The sequence below is a fragment of the Lacerta agilis genome, chromosome 6, assembly GCF_009819535.1.
Source record: "Lacerta agilis isolate rLacAgi1 chromosome 6, rLacAgi1.pri, whole genome shotgun sequence".
NCBI classification, from domain to species: Eukaryota; Metazoa; Chordata; class Lepidosauria; order Squamata; family Lacertidae; genus Lacerta; species Lacerta agilis.
This window is the reverse complement of record NC_046317.1, coordinates 78,892,401-78,916,425: the sequence shown is the minus strand read 5'-3', so window position 1 is coordinate 78,916,425 and position 24,025 is coordinate 78,892,401. Positions and strand designations below refer to the sequence as shown.

Here is a 24,025-nt window from a genome sequence, read left to right as displayed (position 1 = left end):
TTATCTAGAAACTATTATGATAACATAGGCTTCAGTCCAAAATTTTGTTGTAGGTCTATGCTTTGCCATAACGTTTTTCCCCTTCTGTGTGCGGCTCCCTATGAATGTTCTCTACAGAACATTCTCCTCAACCTCCAAGAATGTAAAAAAAATTAATAAATTAGGAAGCTGTCTTATTTTGAGTTAGACAACTGGACTACAGTGGTACCTCGACTTACAAATTTAATCTGTTCCGAATGCACATTCGTAGGTTGAAAAATTCGCATGTTGAAAAAAGCGATTTTCCCATAGGAATGCATTGGAAACGAAAAATTCAGAAAAATTCGTAAGTCGAGTAGACCGCATCTAAAATTCGTAAGTCGAGTAAACCCCATCTAAAACCGCCAACGGATGTCCTTCGGATGTTGAAAAAATTTGTAGGCGTGCGGGCACTTTTTTCATTCGTAATTCGAAAAATTCGTATGTCGAGTAATTTGTAAGTCGAGGTACCACTGTATTTTGCTCTGCATTATCCAGGAATGTGCAGTGACCAAAAGATTTACCTTGTGTCTGTGTCTGATCTGTAACATTTGGAAGCAGCTCGCTTTCAGGCCCACGATGTTTCATTCTGATTTGATCTGTTATTAAGGTTCAAATCAGATCTGTTAAAACCAAAGCTTGTTTTCACCACTATTGAAGATAATAGGGCAATCTAAAACAACTATAGCTTCCCCCCCCTTTTTGCATAAGCAAATGAAATATGCAGGTAAAACAAGCCCCTCCAGAGTGGATTAAGCCTGCCAAATATCAATCAGATCCTTCCAGGGTGTTTGTGCAGGGAATATTTAAATTTTTTAAAAAAATTAAAGGAAGTCTCTATTTTATTTTTTTGCCAGAACTGGATTTAAGTATGGTTGTTGCTTCTGAGTAAAATGAAGCTTGCCTGTGTTCAAAAAAAATAAGCGCTGTGGTTTTTCTACAAGGGCAGAATTTACTGTTCTCGGGTGGGGAAATAGAAATCACATTCTCTCCACTCGTGGGATTTTTTTATTTTTTTTAGTGCAGACTATGAGGGGGGGGGGGGTTCTCCTGGGTAAGAAACTTGACAAATAGGTCCAGTGGTTATTGCGCTAGGTATACCTTTGTTGTGAAAAATGGGGAAATTCACTTCTTTTGCCTGCCACCTCTAACTTGAGGACTGTAGTTTCCCTTTTACAGAACTACAATTACCAGCACCCTTAACAAATTATGGTTCCCATGATTCTTTTTTTTTGGGGGGGGAGCTGTGTGCTTTAAATGTGCCTTGGGTGTCCTTTAAGTGTATAGTGTAGATCTGCCCTGAGGTAGAAATGAAGGTTAAAAAATAAATCCATTGCCATACACAGAGCATCTGCGCCCTTCCCTTTGCATCTTGGCCTCAGACCTCTACCTCACAAATCTGTTAAGAGAAAAATCAGTGTGCCAAAATCTTCTCAAACTAGTGCTGGCTTTAAACATGTTGGTACCTGAAGTGAAGTACAAAAAAAAAAAAAATCTAAACGATGAGCCACTTTGATAGACGTATTTTAAACGACACACAGAGTTAGAGGTCAGAAAATAGAAAATTGTGCCTCCGTAAGATCTGCTCCCTGAAGCAACTGCTGCATACAGCTCCATAGTAAAGCTGGTTGTGTGACAAACACACACACAAACAAACAAACAAACAAACACACACATCCCGTACCACTGGGTTCTGAGGCTCCTGTCTTGCACTGAAAGAAGCCTCAATTGTCACAATTAGACATTTTAAATAAATAAATAAATAATGATTAATAATAATAATAATAATAATAATAATAATAATATCATCATCATCATCATCATCATTTATACCCCACCCATCTGGCTGAGTTTCCCCAGCCACTCTGGGCAGCTCCCAATTGAGTGTTAAAAACAATACAGCATTAAATATTAAAAACTTCCCTAAATACACACACTTGCTCTTCTATGCAGTGGTGCACTGAAGGCTTGTAGAGCATCATCTTTGCATGCAAAATCTGTGCCATCCAGTGGCATAGCGTGGGTTGCCAGTGCCCAGGGCCGCATGGAGGGGTTGGTTGGAAAGGAGGGTAACTGAAGGCATGTATGTTCCAATACTTTTAAAAATATAGTTAACAATCAAAAGGGAACGCAAGTGCATTGAAGTTTATCATCAACAGTTTGCAGACTGAGCAGGCCAAAAGGTCTTCCCCACTATGTTGACATGCAGAGAGAACCTGGCACCAATGTTTTAAAAAAGTTTTTTTTAAAAAAAAAGCAAGGATAAAAGAAAAAACCTTTCCCCCTTTGTAATGTAAGAAGGAACCACTTCCAAAATTTTGGAGGAATTTCTTTTTCCCCCCTCCCATGATTTATCGCCACCACTCACCCACACACACACAAATGGTCAGAGAAGGCATTTTCAGTTTTAGTTTGCACTAGTCTTGCATGGCTCACAATATATGCGTACATTGCGCGAGACTTTGTTTATTAGAAAAAGAAAATATGTTTCTATGGTTTCAACCACTTTGAAGTATGAACTTTTATTGGCCCTTTTGCTGCTCGCTTTCAGAAGGTAAGGCAGGATACAATAAACTTTTAAAATAAACAAATAAAAACAAATTGGTACATAAGGGATGGATATCAAGAATCAGATATGGACATCAGAAATCTCATTCAATCTCATTATATATATATATATATATATATATATATATATATATATATATATGAAATACATTACATGAAAATAATGAAGAGTTTATCATGTAGGCAATGTTTTGTTACCATTTGACAAGAGAAAATATTTAATACCATTATTTTTCCCCCACAGCTCTGGATATTAGTTTGAGTGTCACAAATAATTAAATGCTTATGAGTAAGAGACATCTTTAGACGTTTTGACAATACGTATTAAGAGGCGCTTTAAGGGAAAATATGCCAAGTGCAGTTTTTTTATTTGCAATTCTGAACAATGATGCATTTTGATTGAGTTTATGCTATATTTCCCCCCACCCCAACCCCACCCCACCCTCCCACCACACTGTGCAACAAGACCGGAAGAGGATAAACATGAGGAATGAGGGAAACAGCTACCAGATTTCCAGTTTTCCGGATATCTGAATTGCTTATGTTTTGCACAGCTTGAAGGCCATGCTAACTACAGTCCTGGTTTCACCACAGATGTGGGATGGATGGGGAAAGAGTTTCTGTGTGACCAGACACAAGCTGAAGAGACATGACACACAGGCTCCAGAGCACTCCCACAGGCACAATGATGCACTCCAAGCTAGTCATGGCAGATGCAGCTCAGTAGAAGCATCCTTCTTCTCCTCCCATAGCCAGCAGTGAAGAAGTCTGGCCTGCGTTACTGGTGTCTTGCCACATCACAGACGCAAAGTGACTAACCCTGCCTACATACACTGTGCAGGACAAAAGCTTCTTCTGCGATCTTTAAAAGGGGGAACAGCAGCATCCGATAACTGTATCTGAGATTTACTGAGAAGATAAGGCATGGATTGGGCATGGGTGCCTGGGAGGAGGAACAGCATAAAGCAATGCATTGCAGGTGAGAGAACAGCTTTCAGAGCTGGATTAGCCACTGTGCTAATCGACGTGAAGTTTTTCAGACTCGGAAACCACTTTTAATCCCAAGCTACAGAATGGGGCCCGATGTCAATACAGTGGTACCTCGGGTTACAGACGCTTCAGGTTACAGACTCCGCTAACCCAGAAATAGTACCTCGGGTTAAGGACTTTGCTTCAGGATGAGAACAGAAATCGCACGGCGGCGGCACGGGAGGCCCTATTAGCTAAAGTGGTAGCACAGGTTAAGAACAGTTTCAGGATAAGAATGAACCTCCAGAACGAATTAAGTTCGTAACCAGAGGTACCACTGTATTCATTCATGTGTCCAAGTTTATTCTCAGTTCTGTCCTTTCCTCGTTTTCCTCTCCCCACCCCTCTCCCTCTTTCTCATTCTTCCTCCGTGTTGTAGCCCCAAAGGTATAATGTGTGTTAGGAAGTTGCAGCCTACCAGTGGGTGATGCAAAGTGAACTGTTTCTGTATTCTAATAACGCCACGGTATTTCTAGGTGCTTTATTTGCAGAGATCATTCCTTGTGGTCCTTGATATACCCCAGTGTTTTTCAACCACTGTTCCGCGGCACACTAGTGTGCCGCGAGATGTTGCCTGGTGTGCCGTGGGAAAAATTGAAAAATTCAAGAGAATTACTTTATATATAGTCAATATAGGCACAGAGTTAAATTTTTTAACATTTTCTAATGGTGGTGTGCCTCGTGATTTTTTTCATGAAACAAGTGTGCCTTTGCCCAAAAAAGGTTGAAAAACACTGATATACCCTGCAGCTCAAATCATGGCGGCTCTTCATTCCTGGCTTGACCAGGAGCAAAACAAAATCAGTGTGAAAGCTTAGCATATTGTTCAGCGGTGCAACCTCAAAACTATGCTGCTAGAATGGATTGAGACATTTTGTCCGGCACCTTAAGCTGTCCCATTTTTTTACTGAGCTATCTGCTGACAATATTGTTAGAGTGATGCCAATGCAGCATTAATTTACACTTTGCTCTCTCTTTTTTTTTTGGTTTCGTGTTCCTGTATGTTTTTCCCATCATGGAACAATTCCCCACGATGACTCTTGCAACAGAGAATTCCCAGGCAAATGCATTTGGTGCAGATGAGGGAATTGCAGTTGTGGGAAGCTGATCATCCAGTGATGGGAAAAGCACGTTGTGCGAATGAACTGTTAGTCAGTCCCATGATATTGGGTAGCACTTAATTATGTTTCCATTGCGGAGCACCTTTCAAAGTTGGCCACTGTGATATCATCACTGGAGAATGCTGCAAGGATACATTACTCTGGGCATAGCCTTGACGTTTAGGGTTGAGCCAAACTATTCATGGTTTTCCACAAATGTTTCTTGGAGTGCTGAAAGGAATCTCAACCTGTTGATGATTTTCTCAGGATTCCTTGCGAAAAATGCTCACATATTCATTTACATGAACTTTGGTCTCAATTGCCATATCACCCACCTGGTTGGTTAGGTGGCATTACAATATAATCACTTTTACGGTATGATCGCCCAGGCATCTGCCCTCTTATATAACTGAGGAAGCTCTCTTATATCAGACTAGTACATTAACCCCATTAAATTAACGGGCGCTAGAACATATGTGGTCAAACTGTTGCCCTAGCAACGTCGGGGACATGCGCAGAGCTGACTGAGCGGCTCTCGCTTATCTCGGTTTTTTTTCTAACAACGCGAGAGCCGCATGACATAGCCAGCTCTGCGCATAGCGTGCCTGTTGCCCTAGCAACATCGGGAACACGCGCAGAGTGTCACTGTGCTCCAAGTCCCAACGGCTGTCCGTGGGGCACATGCGCAGTAGCGCAATCCCACGGACACAGGGACTGGACGCAGAGACACTTGCACTTTATTATAGGTGATTAGACTAACTGCCCGTTCTCAACAGCAGTAGTTTGCCAAGATCCCTTGGATATGCAAGGGATTCAAAGATGCTAAACAGGAATGCAAAAGCTGTTATCTCAGGAAAAAATTCCAACCCCACTTAAACTGCTAGTTTCCTACATGAAAATAAAAAAATCAAAATTGCAGAATAATCAGCCCAACTGCCTTGAAAATACATGTATGCATGAAGAAAACATATGGGTGAATGTATAAATGAACTGCATGTTAGTAGTGTGCTGAATTTATGCATTTTTATATAATATATAATATCTGCATGATTTGTTTTAGATGTATCTAAGAATGTATGGTGGTAATAGTATATGGAAATTACTAAATGAAATGCATGCACAAACCCATTGCTTCCTAACAATCCCATAATTATCCAGCTTACGTAGTGAAACATCTCCTTTGCACTTCTGGTGCTAAAAGAGCCATCATCGTTCTATTCTGTCCGTTGCTTATTATGTAGTACATAATGAATCTCCAAAGACAGAACATGCTACTTTGTTCTAGGTGGGAATAAGTCCCATTGACCTCAGCACGGTGCGGCTGCCCACTTCTGGGTTGGAGGAGCACAGGAAATAGCTTGTGCGCATGCACAAGCGTTAATTCCGGTGCACATCTGGGGCGGAGGAGGCCCGTGCATATGCGCACAAGATATTTCCGGTGCTCCTCCGACCTGGAAGTGCACCGAAAATAGCGTGTGCACACGCATATGGGTGCACGCTCCCCTACCCTCTGGCCCACTGCACGATCGGCACTGGAGACACCAGCCCGAGGCGCAGTGAGTTTGCTTAGACAGATGCCTCAGCAATGTTGAAACACCAAATGCCTAAGCGCCAGTGCGTGCAACTTCTCCAGGCAGATTTATATAAACTTCTGTGGTGGCTCAAGACTACTTAGTTTGTATCCTACCTTTTCTCCATTTTAAAGGACATAAGAGGGCTCCTATCACTCATAACTACTATTTCTTCCCCACTGGTTACTCCATTGCTGCTTTGGCCAGGTTTATCAATATTGCAGTCCAAACTGCAGGATGAAGGAGTTGGCACACATCTCTAGCTGCCATCCTTTGTTTGTCTCTTTCCTGCCCCTAAATTGACATCCTTTAAGAGATCCGGCTCTTTTCCTAGAAAAAGTCACTTACTGTCTGGAACAAAATGAGATGATCACCTGTGTACACATAGAATTACAGATCTGGCAATCTTTGAAGGGGATTTAAGAGAATGATGGTGTTGCAAAATGTGCATCATTATGCCATCTCATAAACCAAACCACTTCTCATCACTGCACAGAAGGACCTCTCAGTGGCATCAGCGAAAAAGACCAGAGAAACACACAGGCTTTTAACTTCTGCATTCTGATGCCTTTGATTCCATCCCTTTTTCTTTCCTAAGCACGGTTAGCTGAAATCGCACAGTAGATTTTGATGGATATAATCATTTTCATTAAAATAGCAAACAGCATGGTGTATCCTTTTCCAGGGCAGATTGTACAGGAATTCTTACAGAAACAGGCCAAATATTGTATGTAGGAGTGACACCTTGGGAATATTTAATAGCATTTTTAAAAAAAGTTATAATAGCAATAGGGTGGGTGGGGGAATTTCTTTACAAGTTAAGATCCGCTACATATTTGATGTTTAAAGGAGAGAAAACAAGAGCTGGGAAGTTATTTTTAAAATTAACTATTATGGTAAGCCAAAATACAAATCCTTTAGGAAAACTGGGCTTTTCCTCGTATACATACAGAAAACCAGGCACAACAGGTTTTTCAATTAAAGTAGTCTTCTGAGAGTGATAGAGGAAGAACCAAAAGCTTCTTAAAAACCTTATTGCTTCGCATATTTGCCACCTGGGGCTATGGATCTGTTCTTCCCCAGTAAAAAAAAAAAAAAAAGTTTCTGTCGCTGCTGTTGTTCTTTTTCTGACATGCCCAATTTTAATGGTTATTCAAGATGGATCACGCTATTTTCACACGTTCGATGGCTCTGCTTTTCCATAACCATTTAAGGTAGGGAAGATGGTGCCTTATCACAGCCCCCTTTGCATCATGAACAACTTTAATGAGGTAGGGTATCATTAGATGATAGCAGTTTTATGCTGAATGCAAGTAGGAGAATATAGGCACTTACCCAGCAAAGAGCAAGATAGAGAAATAATAGATACAATATGCGGAGATGAAAGAGCAAAGACGGCATCTCATTTACATTAATACAATAAAAATGCGGCACTAATGCGGCAACTTTTCCCTCGGAATTTTCTCTCTCTCCCCCAATAAAGTTGAACAATATTATGTTTATTATCACAAAGAGCTTAAAAGGAAGAGAATGCATTTGCCACAAACGCATAAGCATTACAGCACAGCTCCTGGCTATTAATATGTTTGAATTTAATTGCTCCTAATAGAAAATTTCATCAAAATGAACTTCGTAGCAGCACCTGAAAACGGGTGATGGAATCAATTGGAACTGAACATCTGCACTTGGCGAACAGCAGCCAAAGCAGAGCAAACCGAAGGAAGCAACTTGCTTTTTGCCTTCCCTACAATTTATACCACCAGTACAAGCATGCTAGGTTTTTTTTGTTATGTTGGGACTTGATATTTTTTTCTCCCCACGGTGAGTTGGGGGCTCTTTTGTTCTTTGAACAAAACAACTGTCTCAAATGGTCCAGAGCATATAAAGATTTATTCCGTCTTTTGCAATTTGGAAAACTAAATCTTCCTATCAACAAGATTGCGAGGGTCACGTTTCTCTATAGCCTTCCCTGAATGCATGTGTGCGCAGGACTGAGAATGGAATCAATTTTTAACAAAACGACTGTTTCAAAGTGTTTTGAGCATTTAAAAATTCTCTCTCTCTCTCCATGCAGTTTGGAAGACTAACACTTCATATCAGCAAAACTCTCAGTGCCTTGTTTTTCTATAACCTTTTTATTTGCGCCTGGGCATGTATGTGGAGGAATGTACGTGTGGGAACTGAGAGCATGGAGATGCACATATGCACATTTATTTACATTTAGATATTCCTAGAGGAGATTCAGTTTCGCCTTGGCCAGATTTCTTGGAGACCATTAAACAGCATTACTGCAGGCCATAGATCATAAACAATGTATTCTCCCCCCCCCAGCCGCCCCGCTCCAAAGCTTATTACTTTTTTTGTAGATAATGTTAGGCCTTTTTCTTCCTGATGGTAAAACTGTGCTTTTTCAGAAATAAAGAACCTCTCCCCTTTTCTATTCTAAACCTTTAGCTCCTGATTCTAGTATTTTCAACTATTTTTAAATCCCTCTCTTAAAAAAAAAGTGACTATCAACAACAGTTGCCAAAGGGAATGTGTAAATCTAATGGGGAACAGTGCTCGTCTGTGACCCATTTCCCCAAGAAATCTTAAAAAGACACCATTCCCTAGTTGCTTTTCAGCATGAAGGTATGTTCTAGCTCACAAAAGGCTGCATTAAGCATCTCGTTTATAAAATGGCATTAAAGATGCAAAATACCAAGCGCCTTGCATCAGAGGTTATCCTAGTACGGAGGAAAAACTATTTCAGTTTCTAAACCTAAATGACACTTTGAGGATGTGCCATGTGTTGGTGGGGCAGGGGTGGGATCTGATGTTCACAGGTCTTCAGGCTTTGTAAACTCCTGCTGCAATCCCAGCTCCCCCGCTCATTTTAAGGGACATTTTAAAGGCCATGCTGTATTTTGCCCCACTAAACACACACACACACACACACACACACACACACACTTAATTTCCAGTTTGTTACAAAGAGAATGTAGAAAGCACTTCAGAGCACCATTTGTAATTGACAGGAAACACAATAGCAATAATAATGCCATTGATTTGGAAACACTGTTATAGGACTATAAAGTGACTACAGTAAAGAAAACCAGACCTCTCCAAAGACTCCGCAGGGAAGTTCTACAGGAAGGCTAAGGGCAAAAAAATCACTCACGCCATAACCTTAACAATATCCTTTTATTTTTCAGATTAAGAGCCTAATCTCGCTGTACTTTCAGTGCCAGGCCTTGGAAGGAAACTAAGAGTCCACTCCTCTGCAAATCTACTCAGAAGTAAAACCCATTAAGTTCTATGGAGTTTACTCCCAGTCGATATAGGATTGCTGCCTAAAGCAGCAATCTTTGCACACAGCCTTGCTCAGGCGTAACCGTCACTGAATTCAGCAGCAATCACTTCAGAGTAAGCATTTGTAGAAACGGGATGCAGTCCATAAGAATAGGGTCTGCTGGGTTGGACCAACAATCCCACAAATTTCTTTTTCTTTCTTTCTTTCTTTCTTTCTTTCTTTCTTTCTTTCTTTCTCTCTCTCTCTCTCTCTCTCTCTCTCTCTCTCTCTCTCTCTCTCACACACACACACACACACACACACAATGCAAAAATCAATCATTCCAATTTGTTGAATGAATGAAACTAAAATCTTCTGCTGTGAATCAAACATGTTTCCAGCTGGCTCAAGTTATCAGGCTCCTTAAGCCATCCTGCTGCTTGTGTGAGCATGTTCTGGAAGTAAAAAACTTTACAAATGTCTTTAATTTCAGAAAGAAAGATGCCTTAATAAAATTAACAAAGGGGTATTTTCATAGCCAGGCTTTATGAAAAGAAACTTCGTGTGCTGCGCTGCCTACACAACGCTCCCCTGTCTGCAATACAATCCGAAAGAGTCTAAATGAAGACTATATTCTGCATTTGCAACCAATATCTCAGCCACTAAAATAACCAGATCAGATTCCTGCCACAAATTAACATTTTTTTTTAATCGTTAACATTTGAACTCTTAAAGTCTGCACAACAGACTTAATTGCTTAATGCAATGGCTATTCTATGTCTGCCTGATACCGAACATCAGCACGTCATTGACTGAAGTTGAATAGTTCTGCGGCCACACCTGAACGAAAACCAGACACCGTATTTTGCCGAAAAGAAAATCAAGGAAGATTATGGCTTGGACAAAAAATAAAAAATTCAGGGAAATGAGAAAATGTTTCCAAGTTTGCACTGAATTTAAAAAAAAAAGTTATGGGGGTCCACCCATGCATAATATCTAAGCAGTTTTGAAAATTTATTAGAGGATAATGAATATCACATTCTGGTTGGGAGCCTTTACTGGACATTGTGCCAGCTCCTGGAATTTTTTTCTGGGTAGGAAGGAAAGTTTGGACAAGATGCTCTCCCCACCCTCAGTGAGTCTCTCTATTTATTGCAGCAGATCCAGGGGACTTTTCTGTGGGCTGCCTGCTAGAATAGAGAGCTCTTGGCAGATGCCCAAACGTGGCAACTCCTGACATGGGCCCTGCAAAAAACTGAAACATATACAGTACACATGCCCTGCTTTGGAATATCTTTTTTGGAGCTGCGTCTTTACCGGGGTGTGAAGCAGAGAGGTGTAAGACCACTAGACGTCTCTCCCAGCGAACTAGTAAATGTTTCATCTGAATGGGGGTTGTACAAAGCTATGGAGGGAAAGCATGATGTGACATCATAATAAGTTTTTGTGAGCTACCAACCACTTCATATGTATGGGGTGTTATCCTGAGGCACAGGAGAACTCAGGGCAACATTTCCTGTATGTAAGGCACAACAGCAAGACTGTTGTTTTTAGTGCAACAGACTAAATGATGGGAAGATAAATGCTTGAGCAGGGCTGACTTAGGTTAGACCAGCTGCCTGGGCAACAATATTTCCAAAAGGACCACTACCCATTCTCATTGAGTATCATGGAAGAACAGAGAAAGTCAGAAACATCATGATAAATTTATGAGTGTGTTTTGCTTCCAGGTTAGGGAGGACCACTAGAAGCACCTTTCACCAAAGGTCTCAAAAATCCCTGGATCAGAAAAAGGAAATGGTTAAAGTACAGTATTCTTTACCATATGGGGACATTTGAGATTTAAGGAGGAAGCACAAGGCAAAGAAATAAGTGTAGGCTGCCTACAGGTGAGGACCAGGATGAAATTCCTGATCATTTATGAAGCTCTTCCAGCAGCCCGGGCAAGCCATTTTCTCAGCCTAACCTTCACCTACCTACCTGTAGTTGCAGTGAAAATAAGGAAGGTAAAAACTGCAATGCTCCCCATGCCCAATGAAACGTGCCATAGAAATTGGGAGGAAACTCTAAAGTGTAGCCAGCTATTAACAGAAGTGAGTTGTCCATACCAACAAGAAAAATAGCAATCCAAATACCATATTCTTCTGAGAGCTGATATGGTGGTCCGTTCTGATTCACAAAATGAAATGGATATACAAAGGGCAGGGGAAATTGGGTCCCAAGTAATAATCTACCCAGATGGCAAATTGGTTGCATGTTACATCATTGTACTGCCAAATGGCCAGGAGACTTCCGCCCCATGTCAGTTAAAGATGTGTGGTGCAATTGTTGCCATCCATCTCACACATTTCATGTGTGGTCCCACGAACCCAATCCACAACCAGAAATGGATCGGTGCATTTGCCTGATCCCCAAATGCAATCCAGATAGATGCCATCCCGAGACATTTTAGGCACTGGAGGCAGATGCCAAGTTGGCCTTGGTCTCCACCAAGGAAGAAAGGGGTCAGGGAAGAAAAGTTGGACATTGGGATCTGCTGGTAGACACTGCTGCCTGAGGTGGTCGCCTCACCTTGCCTCTTGGGCCGGCCAGCCCATTTGATGGTATCAAATGGGGTGGGTGGGCTTTGAGCCAAGAATGGGGCCATTTTATTCCGCCTAAGAAGTTGAATATCTCTCCTCCTTTTTGAACCCAAATTGCTTTCATGTAATCTGTCAGTGTTGTGATATAAGGATATGAACTTGAAGAGTTCTGAAGCAAGAGTCTTTGATGCATACTTCCTCTCCCGGGGGAGAATACAAGGAAGACAATGCATTTTTATTTATAGTATCATTCAGGCCTATTCTGCTTGGTACCCAGTTTTATTGTCTTTCTAATAATGGGGCGAGTAGTAACATTGCATAAATGCAAAGCCTTTCATCATGATTATATGCATAACACACATCTCTTACTATGCCATATATGAGACCTAAGACCTTGCTAGTCTACCCCAGAAGAAGGTGGATTGCTACGTCTGAAACGGTTGTTCGCTATTTAAATAACTGGTACTATTAAGGTGCAAATTGCAACTTTTAAGTAATGATTGCTAATAGTCTTATGTTTACTGCCACACAAGGACTTTCATGAAAACAAAATCTGCATTATTCATTTCTAGCTCCGGAGTAAACAAAGTAAATGCAGCTGCTTGCTCCCTGTGTTGTACTTTTGAGCTTTTGCTTCTTAAACAGGCAACCTATCAGGGCCCAGCAGAGGCAGGAAAGAGAACCAAAGGGGGAGAAAAAGAAAAGTGCTAAGTCCAGATTTTACATTCCCCAGCAATATGCAGCAAATTCACAATTTGTAATGTAAAATATGCACATCTTGACAAGCTGTAGGAGGAGAGGAGGGCTTAATCCTGTGCAATTGGGTATGAAAGCTATTTCCGATATAGAGAAATAAAAATGGAATTAACATATCAATTCAGTCTTGGTCCTAGCTTTTCCTCTCCCCTCAATTGTGTTGGGTCATGCAATGGCTGCTCCCCAGAGACAGCTGCATTTTTTATAATTCAGAAACAACATTCTCGGCCTAATGCTCATCTTTCTCACCACGATGTAATCCCATTGGCTACAGGAGAATTCCTCCCGTCTCTCAACCAGGGGAGAAGAAGGGAATCAGACCGACAGTCTGCAAAGCACCTTGGGCTCTTTAGGGATGGAAGATAACAATGCACATGTAATATATCATTACAAATAAATGTATGATGTAATGTCAGCCACTGACCTAAAAATATTCAAACATCTGCTCAAAGAATTATGCAGACAATAGTTGGGGAAGGGGGGGAGAACAATGCTGTTGAGAAATGAGTCAAGGCGAACATATGTGTTTGACATCGCTGTTTTCCTGACTCAAAGTACGATTTAAACAACAACAAAAAGAGTTAAGGACAAAATATGCCATCATCAAGCCTAAATAGCCCCTACTTATTCACTTACACCACCGGTTTCATTACAGCATTCTGTAACATACAATATAAGGATCTCGGGGCTTAACATTAATTATAGGGGGGTGGAGGGGTGGAAATTGCCATGCAGGTAGCTTTTCATCAAGCAGCGGGACATCCCTGCTGATTCACTTGCTTGTTCTCTCTAACCTTTACGTCGTTCATTAATCAAATGGGAAACCTGCTTTTGAAGTCAGTGCTGGGACGCAATTATTTACAGTTGTGCATAGGATATAATTTCGAGCAATGGCCAAAGCAGCTATGTGCAGGATCCTATACCTTAATGCCTTCCTTCCCCTTAGAAACCAGCTTCCTAAAAAGTTGCAAACTTTTCCGAAGCATAATCCAGTGTCATAATCCAATGTCCCTCCTTGAGCATGCAGATTGTTTGTTTGTTTGTTTGTTTTAAAGAATTACAAAGCTTTCATTAAAAGAAGGCGAAAGAGAATACTTGTTGTGTCAAACATCTGGATAATCAATTACTTCCTCCACACCTTCCTCATTCCGCCTAAGGCCATGTTGTGGCTCCTGGACTTCCAAGATCTCCTTCACCTTATAAAACAGAATCTGTATACTAGAGCAAGGGAAATGAAAACAACAAACATAACAATGTTGCACGGTGTTTTAAAGACACCGTGTAAACTCTGAAGCAGTAGAAACTTGCTCTCCATTTGCTTTGTTAGATGTAACCTTAAAGAACCAGCCCCCTTCATAACTTGAAACAAATATTAAATAGGGACAAAGGGAATCAGGGGGCAATAACTTCTGAAAGCCAAGCACATATTTCACAACATAATTACGGGATATCATGGGGCCAAGTTATTCAAACTGTCACCCAGCAGTTTGAAAACCTCTACCAAAAAATATTAAAAATGTTCCAAAGTTCTTTTCAGGGGAGTGGCATCTTGGCTGAGGACCAAGGATGATACCAGTGTAATTAACAAGGAGGCTGTTATCATGCATAAGATGCCTATTGTATGATATTATTTCAAGGTGGCACATGAACCTACCTTTTCCGGAATCCCTAACCTCTTAAATTCCAGCACACTTCAGGAAGAAGGAGTGTTCAAAAGTCCGATGGAAAGGAAAATCAAGGAATGTGTACATGGCGGATCAGGGCTGCCAGCACCCACAAAGCCAACAGAAATGCTTTCAAGAGACATTGGAGTCTCCGTTTATAAAGAAGGAGAATCGTAGTAAATAGGGCCTGTATTCATATAGAAAAATCTAAACTTGTACTGCTAACAAGGAAAGGTTGGTTTCTTTATTTTTGGCAAATGAGTGCAGTGATAACCATGTGGTAATACTGTAACTGCTGTCCTAAATGTCTCTCAGCAGAGTGAAAAATAACCCCCATATAAGACTCCCCAAAGAAATTGCCTCAATTACGCCTTTTGATTGTAGTCACCTAAACCTCTTTTGTATGAAATAATCGTAACTAACCTTTGGATTGCAATTATAATTTTTAATTTATAGACATATATTAGGGAGAATTGGGAGGGGGGGGGGAATTGCCGAAGGTTGAACTGGGTCAAGTTTGTAAAAGTTTGTCAAACCCAGTTCTCCCCTCCAAGATTAATTTTCACATTTGGATAGTCCTCAAGCAGTACTGCACAAGATTTACTCAAATGCCTATCCTGAAACTTTCCCACATTTCAAGGCTATATTATTCAGCGTCTAATGGAAATGCAAAGCGTTATCTGATGATCTCTTGGCAGAGGGGGATTGGAGAGGGGTTTATAAAACAAAAAAACACAGCAACACAGCAACAACTTAGCTTCACTGTACAGTTCTAATCTAAGTGAACACAAAGAAGAAGAAGAAAAATCCCACCCACATTAAAGCCAAACGAGATAATAATTGTGAATGTCTGGCTAAGGGATTCTAGAGGACAAGACTTGCGTCACTGGCACTCAGGTTACCATAGTGAGTGATTTATTGATATGTATCAAGAATGAATAGATCAAAGGCAGCAAGATGACAGGTGATCAATCAAATGTCAAATCAAAGTTGGCAATCATCTGGAAACCTGATTTTTTCAGTGGGTGGGTCTGGTGGCAGGGGAAAAAAAATGAACTTCCCGCCTGCGCTACCCAGAAACAAAAATCCTAGCAAACTATTCTCTCTGTCTCTGCCCATTAACCAACCTTACATTAAAATACATGCACACACCTAAAATCCACGTTAACGTTGTGCAGGCCTCTCTGCCTTACTAGCCTCAACTTTTCCAAGCCTCTCTTTCCTCCCCATTTGCAACCGAAGCAAAACACCGTCCCAAAAAAAAGTTGCAAACTGCTGGAGCCGCCGGAAAAGCCTAAAAAAAAACCCTCGGTGCATCTGAACCCCCCTCATCATGCAGCCTAGAAACAGTTGCATTTCAACTTGAATAGCAGCGTGCAAGCGAAAGGAGTCCGAAAGATTAATTTGATTGGAATCTAAGGGGCTGCCTCCTAACCGTCAGAACGTTCGTTTTATTTCCTGTTGCAGTTTCTCCCCCCCCCCCCCCGCACGCTTTCTTTCGCCACTGATGATCAAAGGCTTGAACTTCAACCAGCGGGTTCATCAACAGAGACAGACAGCACCCCCCGCCCCCGCCGCTATTTCAGAGAGAGAAAGAGCTGAACGAGGAACGACGCTAAGGAAATGGTGATATTTTTTATAATAAAAAAAGCAAAACATTACTCCTCTAGAGACATGCAAACTGCAGTACAAAATAATATATATATATATAAAATCCAAGAGCTCCTCGTTACAAATCCCATAGTAGGGATGCAAAGAGAAGATGATCAAAGGGGATTCGAGGGGATTGGGGAGGGTGGGGAGAGAGAGAGAGAGAGGAGGGGAGAGAGGTGAGAAACCATGTGGAAGAAAGTTGGGGGGAAAAGTTTAAGAGGGAGACAGGACCCGAGCAGCTTCGGGACGAGGCGAAAAAGCGGTCTTCTCCCCCTCCGCACCTCCCCGCCCGCCCTTAAAAAATAAATAAAAATAAGCACCGGCGCGAAAACTAGTCGGCTTCCAGAGAGGCTGATTCAATAGTGTCCAAGTTGCAAGGGATTGGGGGGGGGGGAGAGGAACAGAAAGGAAAAGATTGAAATAAAAATGATGGGGAGGGGGTTCCTTTTTTAAAAAAAAATTGAAAAGACAGAATCTCTCCAAGCGCGTCCCTACAATAAACTGTGGGGGAGGAGGGGAGGGCTTAAAGGTCTTCAGGAGACGCCGAGAGGGCTGCGGCGAGTGGGTTGGCCCCTTACCTGCTGCCCGTTTGGGTGCCTGCTGTTTCCTCCTTGGCATCGCTGTACTTTCTCCAATCTCACTTCTCTTTCCAGATCCGAGGAGCCTTGGAAGCTCGCGGGGCTTGTTTTCTGTCTCTCTCTCTCTCTTCTTTCTGTGTGTGTGTGTGTGTCTGTGTGTGGTTTTTTTCTCTCCCTTCCCCTCCCTCCCTCTCTCTCTCTCTCTCTCCTCTCTCTTCCTTTCCTCCCCTCCGCCGCTTTGCCTCCTCTGCGACCCACCGCCGGCAGCACTAAGCACCCGTCTCTCTTCTTTGGCACTTCTCTGACGAGATCAACCTGTTCGGATTCTTATTCTTAGGATTTAATTTTAAAAAGGAAAGAGAAACCGGGATTGGGGGGGGGGGTGGCGAACGGCTGCTTCTCTCTCTCTCTCTCTCTCTCTCTCTCTGTCTCTCTCTCTCTCTCTTTTGGTCTTGTTTGAACTGTTGCAAGACTTGCTTTGATGCAAACATCCAGGAATATCAAATGCAAAAAAAAAAAAAAAATGTGCCGGGATTTATTTTATTTTTTGTTTTTTGAAAAGTGATCAATAAATAGCAAAATATAGATATGCAAAATATTTTTTAAAAAGCAGCTCAGGCGGTTGTTCCCCCCCCCCCTATTTCCTCTCTTTCCCTCTCACCCCCCTTTCTCTCTTATTTCTCTGCCCCCCCCCCTTTCCTCGTCGCCTCCTTCGCGTAGATCTATATGGCGGATTGGTGAGTGTTGGCTGAGAAAACTGCAGGTTTGTTGCTGTCAGATGCCAGGTTGTGAGTGATATGGAAGAGGACAGAGAAGCTTTGGATGGGAGGAAATCTGGTGTTCACACACACGCACATCCACACACACGCACATACATCCACACACACACACACACACACACACACACACAGGGACAAGCACAGGCAGGGCGAGGCGATGCCAGCGAACATCGATCCACTGAGCAAACTGTACATTAACAAACTCCTCCTCCGCGACCTGATGACAGGATGAAATTTACTCCGAGCAGACAGAAGGCAGTCAGTTTATTAAAGAGACAGGGCTTTGCTGATCACAGGCACTTCGGCGGGAGGGGGACGGAAGGAGCGAAAGAGACCACCTTATTCAAGCAATCGCTCCTCCTCCAGTGCCAACCTGTTTGTGTACTCACCTCACCCCTCTCTCTCACCCCCCCCCAATAATATGATCCCCCTCCTGGCTAGCCTCCCTTTCCCATCACTGCAGGAAACTGGACCAAACTGTGCCAACCCCCCCCCCCCCCGCCAATCAGGGCACTGGAATATCGATTTCATGCAGGGTCCAGCCTTGAAAAACAGCTGATCAGGTGAAGTAGACAGTGCATCTGAGCATGTTCAGAGTGCCTCTCCCTTACCAAGGATTGCCAGGGACATCTATACCGCTGCTCTCACACATACACCATCCTGAATATTAGAAAGAGTTTTAAAAACAAAACGAAATGCACACACCCTTCTATCTGATTCCCTCTCTTTCACACACACAGTTGGGAGGAGACATGATAAAGTTCTCTCTTTCCCACACTTTTGAAAATAGATTGCTGACAAGTTCTCACCATCAGAGAAAGACACCCAGGAGGTGTTGGGTTGCCTCTGGAACAAACTGTATGAAGTTTCCTTTATTTCCTTTCCCTCTGTTTCACCCAGGTGTTTGGCGGTGATAGCTAGATGCAGGCTGTAGCTGCTTGCAGCTGGTAGGCAATGAAATGAAACCCCTAGAAGTGGAGGAGGCTATGGAGAGGTGAGTGGGAGGAGGAGGAAGAAGAAAGAGGGTGAAACAAGGGCAACACCATCCTTTAGGCTTTCCCTCCATGAGCATCGCTTTGGCATAGGAAGGAGAAGAAACAAAATGTGTGGACGCCACAACATGTGCATTTGGACAAGTGTACACATCTGGTGGGAGCCTCCTGCCAGTCACAGCTTCCTGCTCTGTGTACACCAAATCTCAGTCCACACGTGTTTGTCCGCCACACGATATGGCGTACATGCAGCTTAGCCACCTGGAAGTGATAACCGTGAAGGAAATCATCTTGTGTGAAGTGGCCTGAAGGAGGAAGTAACATTACAGTCCCACTTATCGGAGAGTGATCCAGATATATTGGAAACATCTGGAGGAGCAGCAGTTTTGGACGCTGTCGTACATTCAGCTGCATTAATGGAGAACAGAAGAGGATGCAAAAAAAAGAAAAAAAAGCAGTGAGGTGTCTAAGGGAGCTGGGAGAGGCCGTGCGGTGGAGTGGATCATACAAAGCTGGTCTAAGATCAGTGAAGAATCGAGGCTGTCTCATGCCACCATCAGCCATTGATTCACCAGAATTTCCACATCAGCTTCTCTGTACAATGAGACGGGGCCATTATCTTTTGGTGTGCAATAGATTTAGATATCCACAAATGTGAAATAGTTATTCGGTGGGCCAGGACCAAGTGCTAAAGCTTTTTGTGCATCATACCACTTTCAGCCGCACAGGTGCAGGTACCTTTGTTTTCTGGGAGTAACCCCCCCCCCCCAATAAATAACAGTCAAAGATGCATCTAACAAGAGCTATAGACAAAAGAAAGCCTTACCAATTCTCTGTCAAAGAAACCAGTCTCCGTTTATGTTGCTGGAGCTCCTGCCATTTTTCCTCAAGACAATGTTTCTTTTGCATGATATTCTGTTTCCCCCTGTATTCAGTCCACAGTTATTTTGTCAATGGGAACTTGAGATTCGACCACCCCAAACAAGAAGCTCCATTGCAATTATGAACAAGATGTGGAAGGTAGTTGTCAAACTGAGTTCATGGGGATCCCTTTGGACAAAGGCTTTGACAAGAAATCTTGCTTCTTTCCAGTGCCATTTGGGTAAGCTTTGGATCTTGTATTTTATTTTTCATTATTTAAAGCAAAGATTTCATCTCACCTTTTATCAAGATTTTTGAAGACAAGCAAATGTTCCATTAGAATATTCTGTTGGGAGCTGCCCAGAGTGGCTGGGGAATAAATATTATTATTATTATTATTATTATTATTATTATTATTATTATTATTATTATTGCAGCCTTTGTCAACCTGGTGCTGTCTAGAAGATTTGAACTACAATTGCCACCAGCTTCAGCCAGCACAACCATTAAAATAATGGGATAATAAAATAATAGTCATTGACGCCCCCCCCCCCATAAAGCTGGTGAGCATCCATGGGGAAAACTTTCCACAGCTGAGGTGCCATCACCAAAAAGGCCCTGATTCTCCCATCACTTTCCCTTTGAAGGCAGAGACAACTGGTGCGGGCCCTGCCAAACTGATCATTCAGCAGCATAGGTGGGCATCTGTCTGTCTTGAGACAGACAATGGAGGAGTTTGGCAGTGTGATGCAGCGTTAAAAAGGCTAATGCAATTGAAGGCTACACCAACAGGGAGATTATACTGTAAGATGGTCCCTCATTTTTCGGCTTTGGTCAGACTTTACATGGTCAGAGGAGTGTGTGTCCAGTTCTGGGGACCACCATTTAAGGATATTAAAATACTAAAATATGTCCAGGAGGCAGGTGCTAAAGATGGAAATGATTGAAGGATTAGGGTACCATTAGTTGGGGGGTGGGAGGAAAGGCTGTTTGAAGCACTTGTCACATAAGATAATGGAGCAAATTTCTGTCACTCTAGATCAGGGGTGGCCAACTCCCAAGAGACTGCTATCTACCCACACAGTTAAAAACTGGCAGTAATCTACCCCCTTTTGGAGGTTCGGGTCAAAGTTATTGAGCTTTTTTGTTGTTGTTGTTCAGTTGTTCAGTCGTGTCCGACTCTTTGTGACCCCATGGACCAGAGCACGCCAGGCACCCCTATCTTTCACTGCCTCCTGCAGTTTGGCCAAACTCATGCCAGTCATTTCGAGAACACTGTCCAACCATCTCATCCTCTGTCGTCCCCTTCTCCTTGTGCCCTCCATCTTCCTCAGCATTAGGGTCTTTTCCAGGGAGTCTTCTCTTCTCATGAGGTGGCCAAAGTATTGGAGCCTCAACTTCAGGATCTGCCCTTCCAGTGAGCAATCAGGGCTGATTTCTTTAAGGATGGATAAGTTTGATCTTTTTGCAGTCCATGGGACTCTCGAGAGTCTCCTCCAGCACCATAATTCAAAAGCATCAATTCTTCAGCGATCAGCCTTCTTGATGGTCCAGCTCTCACTTCCATACATCACTACTGGGAAAACCATAGCTTTAACTATACGGACCTTTGTGAGCAAGGTGATATCTCTGCTTTTTAAGATGCTGTCTAGGTTTGTTATTGCTTTCCTCCCAAGAAGCAGGTGTCTTTTAATTTCGTGACTGCTGTCACCATCTACAGTGATCATGGAGCCCAAGAAAGTAAAATCTCTCACTGCCTTGAGCTTTTTTAGGGAGGAGGGAAGCCCCATTTTTTAGGGGTTCAGGTAAAAGTTGCTGTGCTTCTTTAGGAAGGAAAGCCCTTGGGGGGGGGGTTCAGGTCAAAGTTGTTGAGCTTTTTATAGGGGAACAAAATTGTTGAGGGGAGCCACTGATCTACCACAGATGTCCAGTGATCTACCAGTAGATCACGATCTACCTGTTGGACGTGCCTGCTCTAGATGAACCAGTGGGTTCAAATTGGATGGAAGGAGATTTTGACCAAACACCAGAAATAACTTCCTGATGGTATGAGGTGCTTGACAGTAGGATGATCGCTTCGAGGTTTTAAAGCTGAGGCTTTCTAGCCCTCCTATCAAAGATGCCATAGAGGCAGGATTCCCACATGAACAGGAGATTGGACTAGACTGCCTATGTGTCCCTTTAATTTCTACCATTCTAGCAAGGTCATAGGGTGGCAGCAGCATCAGGTCTCACTGCAGGAACAACAGCTTCAGAAGCTCCAACAGTAGGATAGACAGTCCAGAGTTGGGTTTCTCTTTGAATGGAGGATGGTTTGAAGAGGAAGAAGGTAGTGAGATTAACTTGGGCGGGTAGCAGGTTTTTGAGGTGCTTCTTTTTTCTTCTTCAAACGTGTCAGTCAGATACATAGATCCAGCATCTATTCTTATGGAAGTTCTGAGAAAACATCAGGGTGAAGAAGAGAAACCTGATACTCACTCTGGAAAACATTCAATGCATAAGAGAGCGATCTCACACCCTGGAAAGTGTGATTCAAAGCTGTTAATTACCATTAAGAAGTCGTGTCCTTTGCAGAGTCCAGTGCCTCTGTGGCCACTGAAGAAAATCAGCACTAGCTCACTGCTGAATGTCCATTAAAGATGATGTCCACATGCTGAAATGGTCACCTGATGCGCTGTTACTTGCCCAGAATGCTCTTGGAAGTGTGTAGCAAAAGCTGCCCCATCTCAGTAAAAATAGTAAACCAGTCTGACTGCACGAAGGAGAAATCAGGTCCAGGACAGGTCACCTCATGGTTGCTATAGTTCAAAAAAGTAAAAACCAGGACACCCCAAAAGTTAAGCTTTTTTAAAAAAACAAAACAAAAAAAACAAATACCCATATGGCAACCCTATTATACTGTAAATTCACTCAAGACAGGTCTGATATTTGGTTGGGGAAGCCCACTTTTCCATAGTAAACTCCCCTAAGACTTGGGAGTCAAGTTTTCTTGCCTCCTAGATACACAAAGCCCCAGGGACACCATCAGCACCACAACAGAAACTAAGCTTTGCTCCTCTCATCCATTCCAGTCTATGATGCGACAACTTCTTAACAAATAAACATTTCCAACAGGTGACTGAGGGCAGGGGAAAGAGAACAACAACAAAATGCAATTTCTGAATTGGTTTATTATGGATGTTATCAGTTTTGTTTTGTTTTTAATTTACATAATTTTATTTAATTTTTCCTCTTTTATCCTCCACCCCATTTAGCATCCTTAGATTCCGAACCCCTTGGAGACTCCCCTATTAAAGTTTGGTGGAATCCTTGATGACCCTTTAGTCCCGGGAAATTAAAATGATCAAACTGAAGCACCAGTGTGCCTTAAAAACAGAACTTTCCACAACACAACATTACTTAAATGTGAAGCTTTTTTCACCCCTCTAGCCCAGATTTTGAGCAGAAACTACATATTAGGAGGCAAGCCTTGGATTTTCAATAGGTAAAAGGGATGTGTTTCTGTGTGATGCATGACTTTTTGCCACACACAACCTGCAAGACCAGACCAAATACCTTTCGGGTTCAGCATTCTGCTCTCACAGCTGCTGCCAGATGTCTATGGAAAGCCCACAAGAAGGAAATGAGCACGATAGCTGTCTGTCTCCCAGCCATGATGGGGATCATAACTGGTGGGGATCATAAATATACAGCTTAAAGGGTTTTCTACAATCAAGCAGTATAAGAAAATTATGAAAGAAATCATAAGTAAGCACTGTTTTAGAGAACCTATAAAATAAATAGTGCATTCCAATAAAGCATGGAGAGAGAGAGAGAGAGAGAGAGAGAGAGAGAGAGAGAGAGCTTTCCTTGGTGAAGAAAAGACACTTTGAAGATGCTCAGTGGCACTCTGTACTTCACATAATGTAGAGCTGAGCATAGCTGCTAAAGCAATTTTGAAGACTGTGAGCTATTGACCTTAGATCAAATCAATCCCTTCTTAACAACCCTTGTGGAAGTAAACATTGTGGAAGTTAAAACTGGAGTTACAATTTACAGGCATAAGTGCCTTGAAGTAGTCTGGCAAACTCTTGCTTCTAGATTCATCTCTTTTGTTCCTATCTTGATGCAGCTGGTTCTGTAAATTGGCACTGCTCCAGGTCCATTTGTAAGAACTTGAACACAGGTGTGGGAACACTTTGGAACTCCCTGCCTATTGATATAAAGCAGCTGCCTTCAATGTAACCTTTCCAATGCCTGCTAAAAACATTCTTGTTTAGATAAGCCTGCCCAGATTAGAAGGTTGAGATAATTTTAATTTGCTTTAGAATTCTAACTTTTGTATGGTTTAGGGTAGGGTTGCAATTTTACTGTTTTATCTTTTGCAAAAAGTTTTTTTTAAATAATAATAATAATAATAATAATAATCTAGCGGTGTATACGTTTTAAGAATAAATGAACAAACAATATCAATTTTTTTCCTCCAGAGATGGAGTAAAATGCAAGAGTCAGATGCGGTTGCTATTAACTCCTGCAATAAATGCAGCTAGCACACCTGTGTCCAAATCAACAAAGCCACTTCTTGTAGAGGTGGTGCATACAAGCAAATGCAAACTTGTTAGTA

The 24,025-nt window shown here is 42.2% G+C and overlaps 1 protein-coding gene across 3 annotated transcripts in view; it reads right to left on the bottom strand.

Moving 5' to 3' along the window:
- Positions 1 to 16,954, bottom strand: part of TSHZ2 (teashirt zinc finger homeobox 2) — a 290,142-nt gene extending 273,188 nt beyond the window's left edge. For all 3 annotated transcript variants that reach the window (XM_033153569.1, XM_033153568.1, XM_033153567.1), the window contains exon 1: positions 16,791 to 16,954. In XM_033153569.1, coding sequence (XP_033009460.1) covers positions 16,791 to 16,830 — 40 coding nt within the window. In that variant the 5' untranslated portion in view covers positions 16,831 to 16,954. The remainder of the gene's footprint in view (positions 1 to 16,790) is intronic.
- Between the last annotated feature and the right edge of the window lie 7,071 nt (positions 16,955 to 24,025).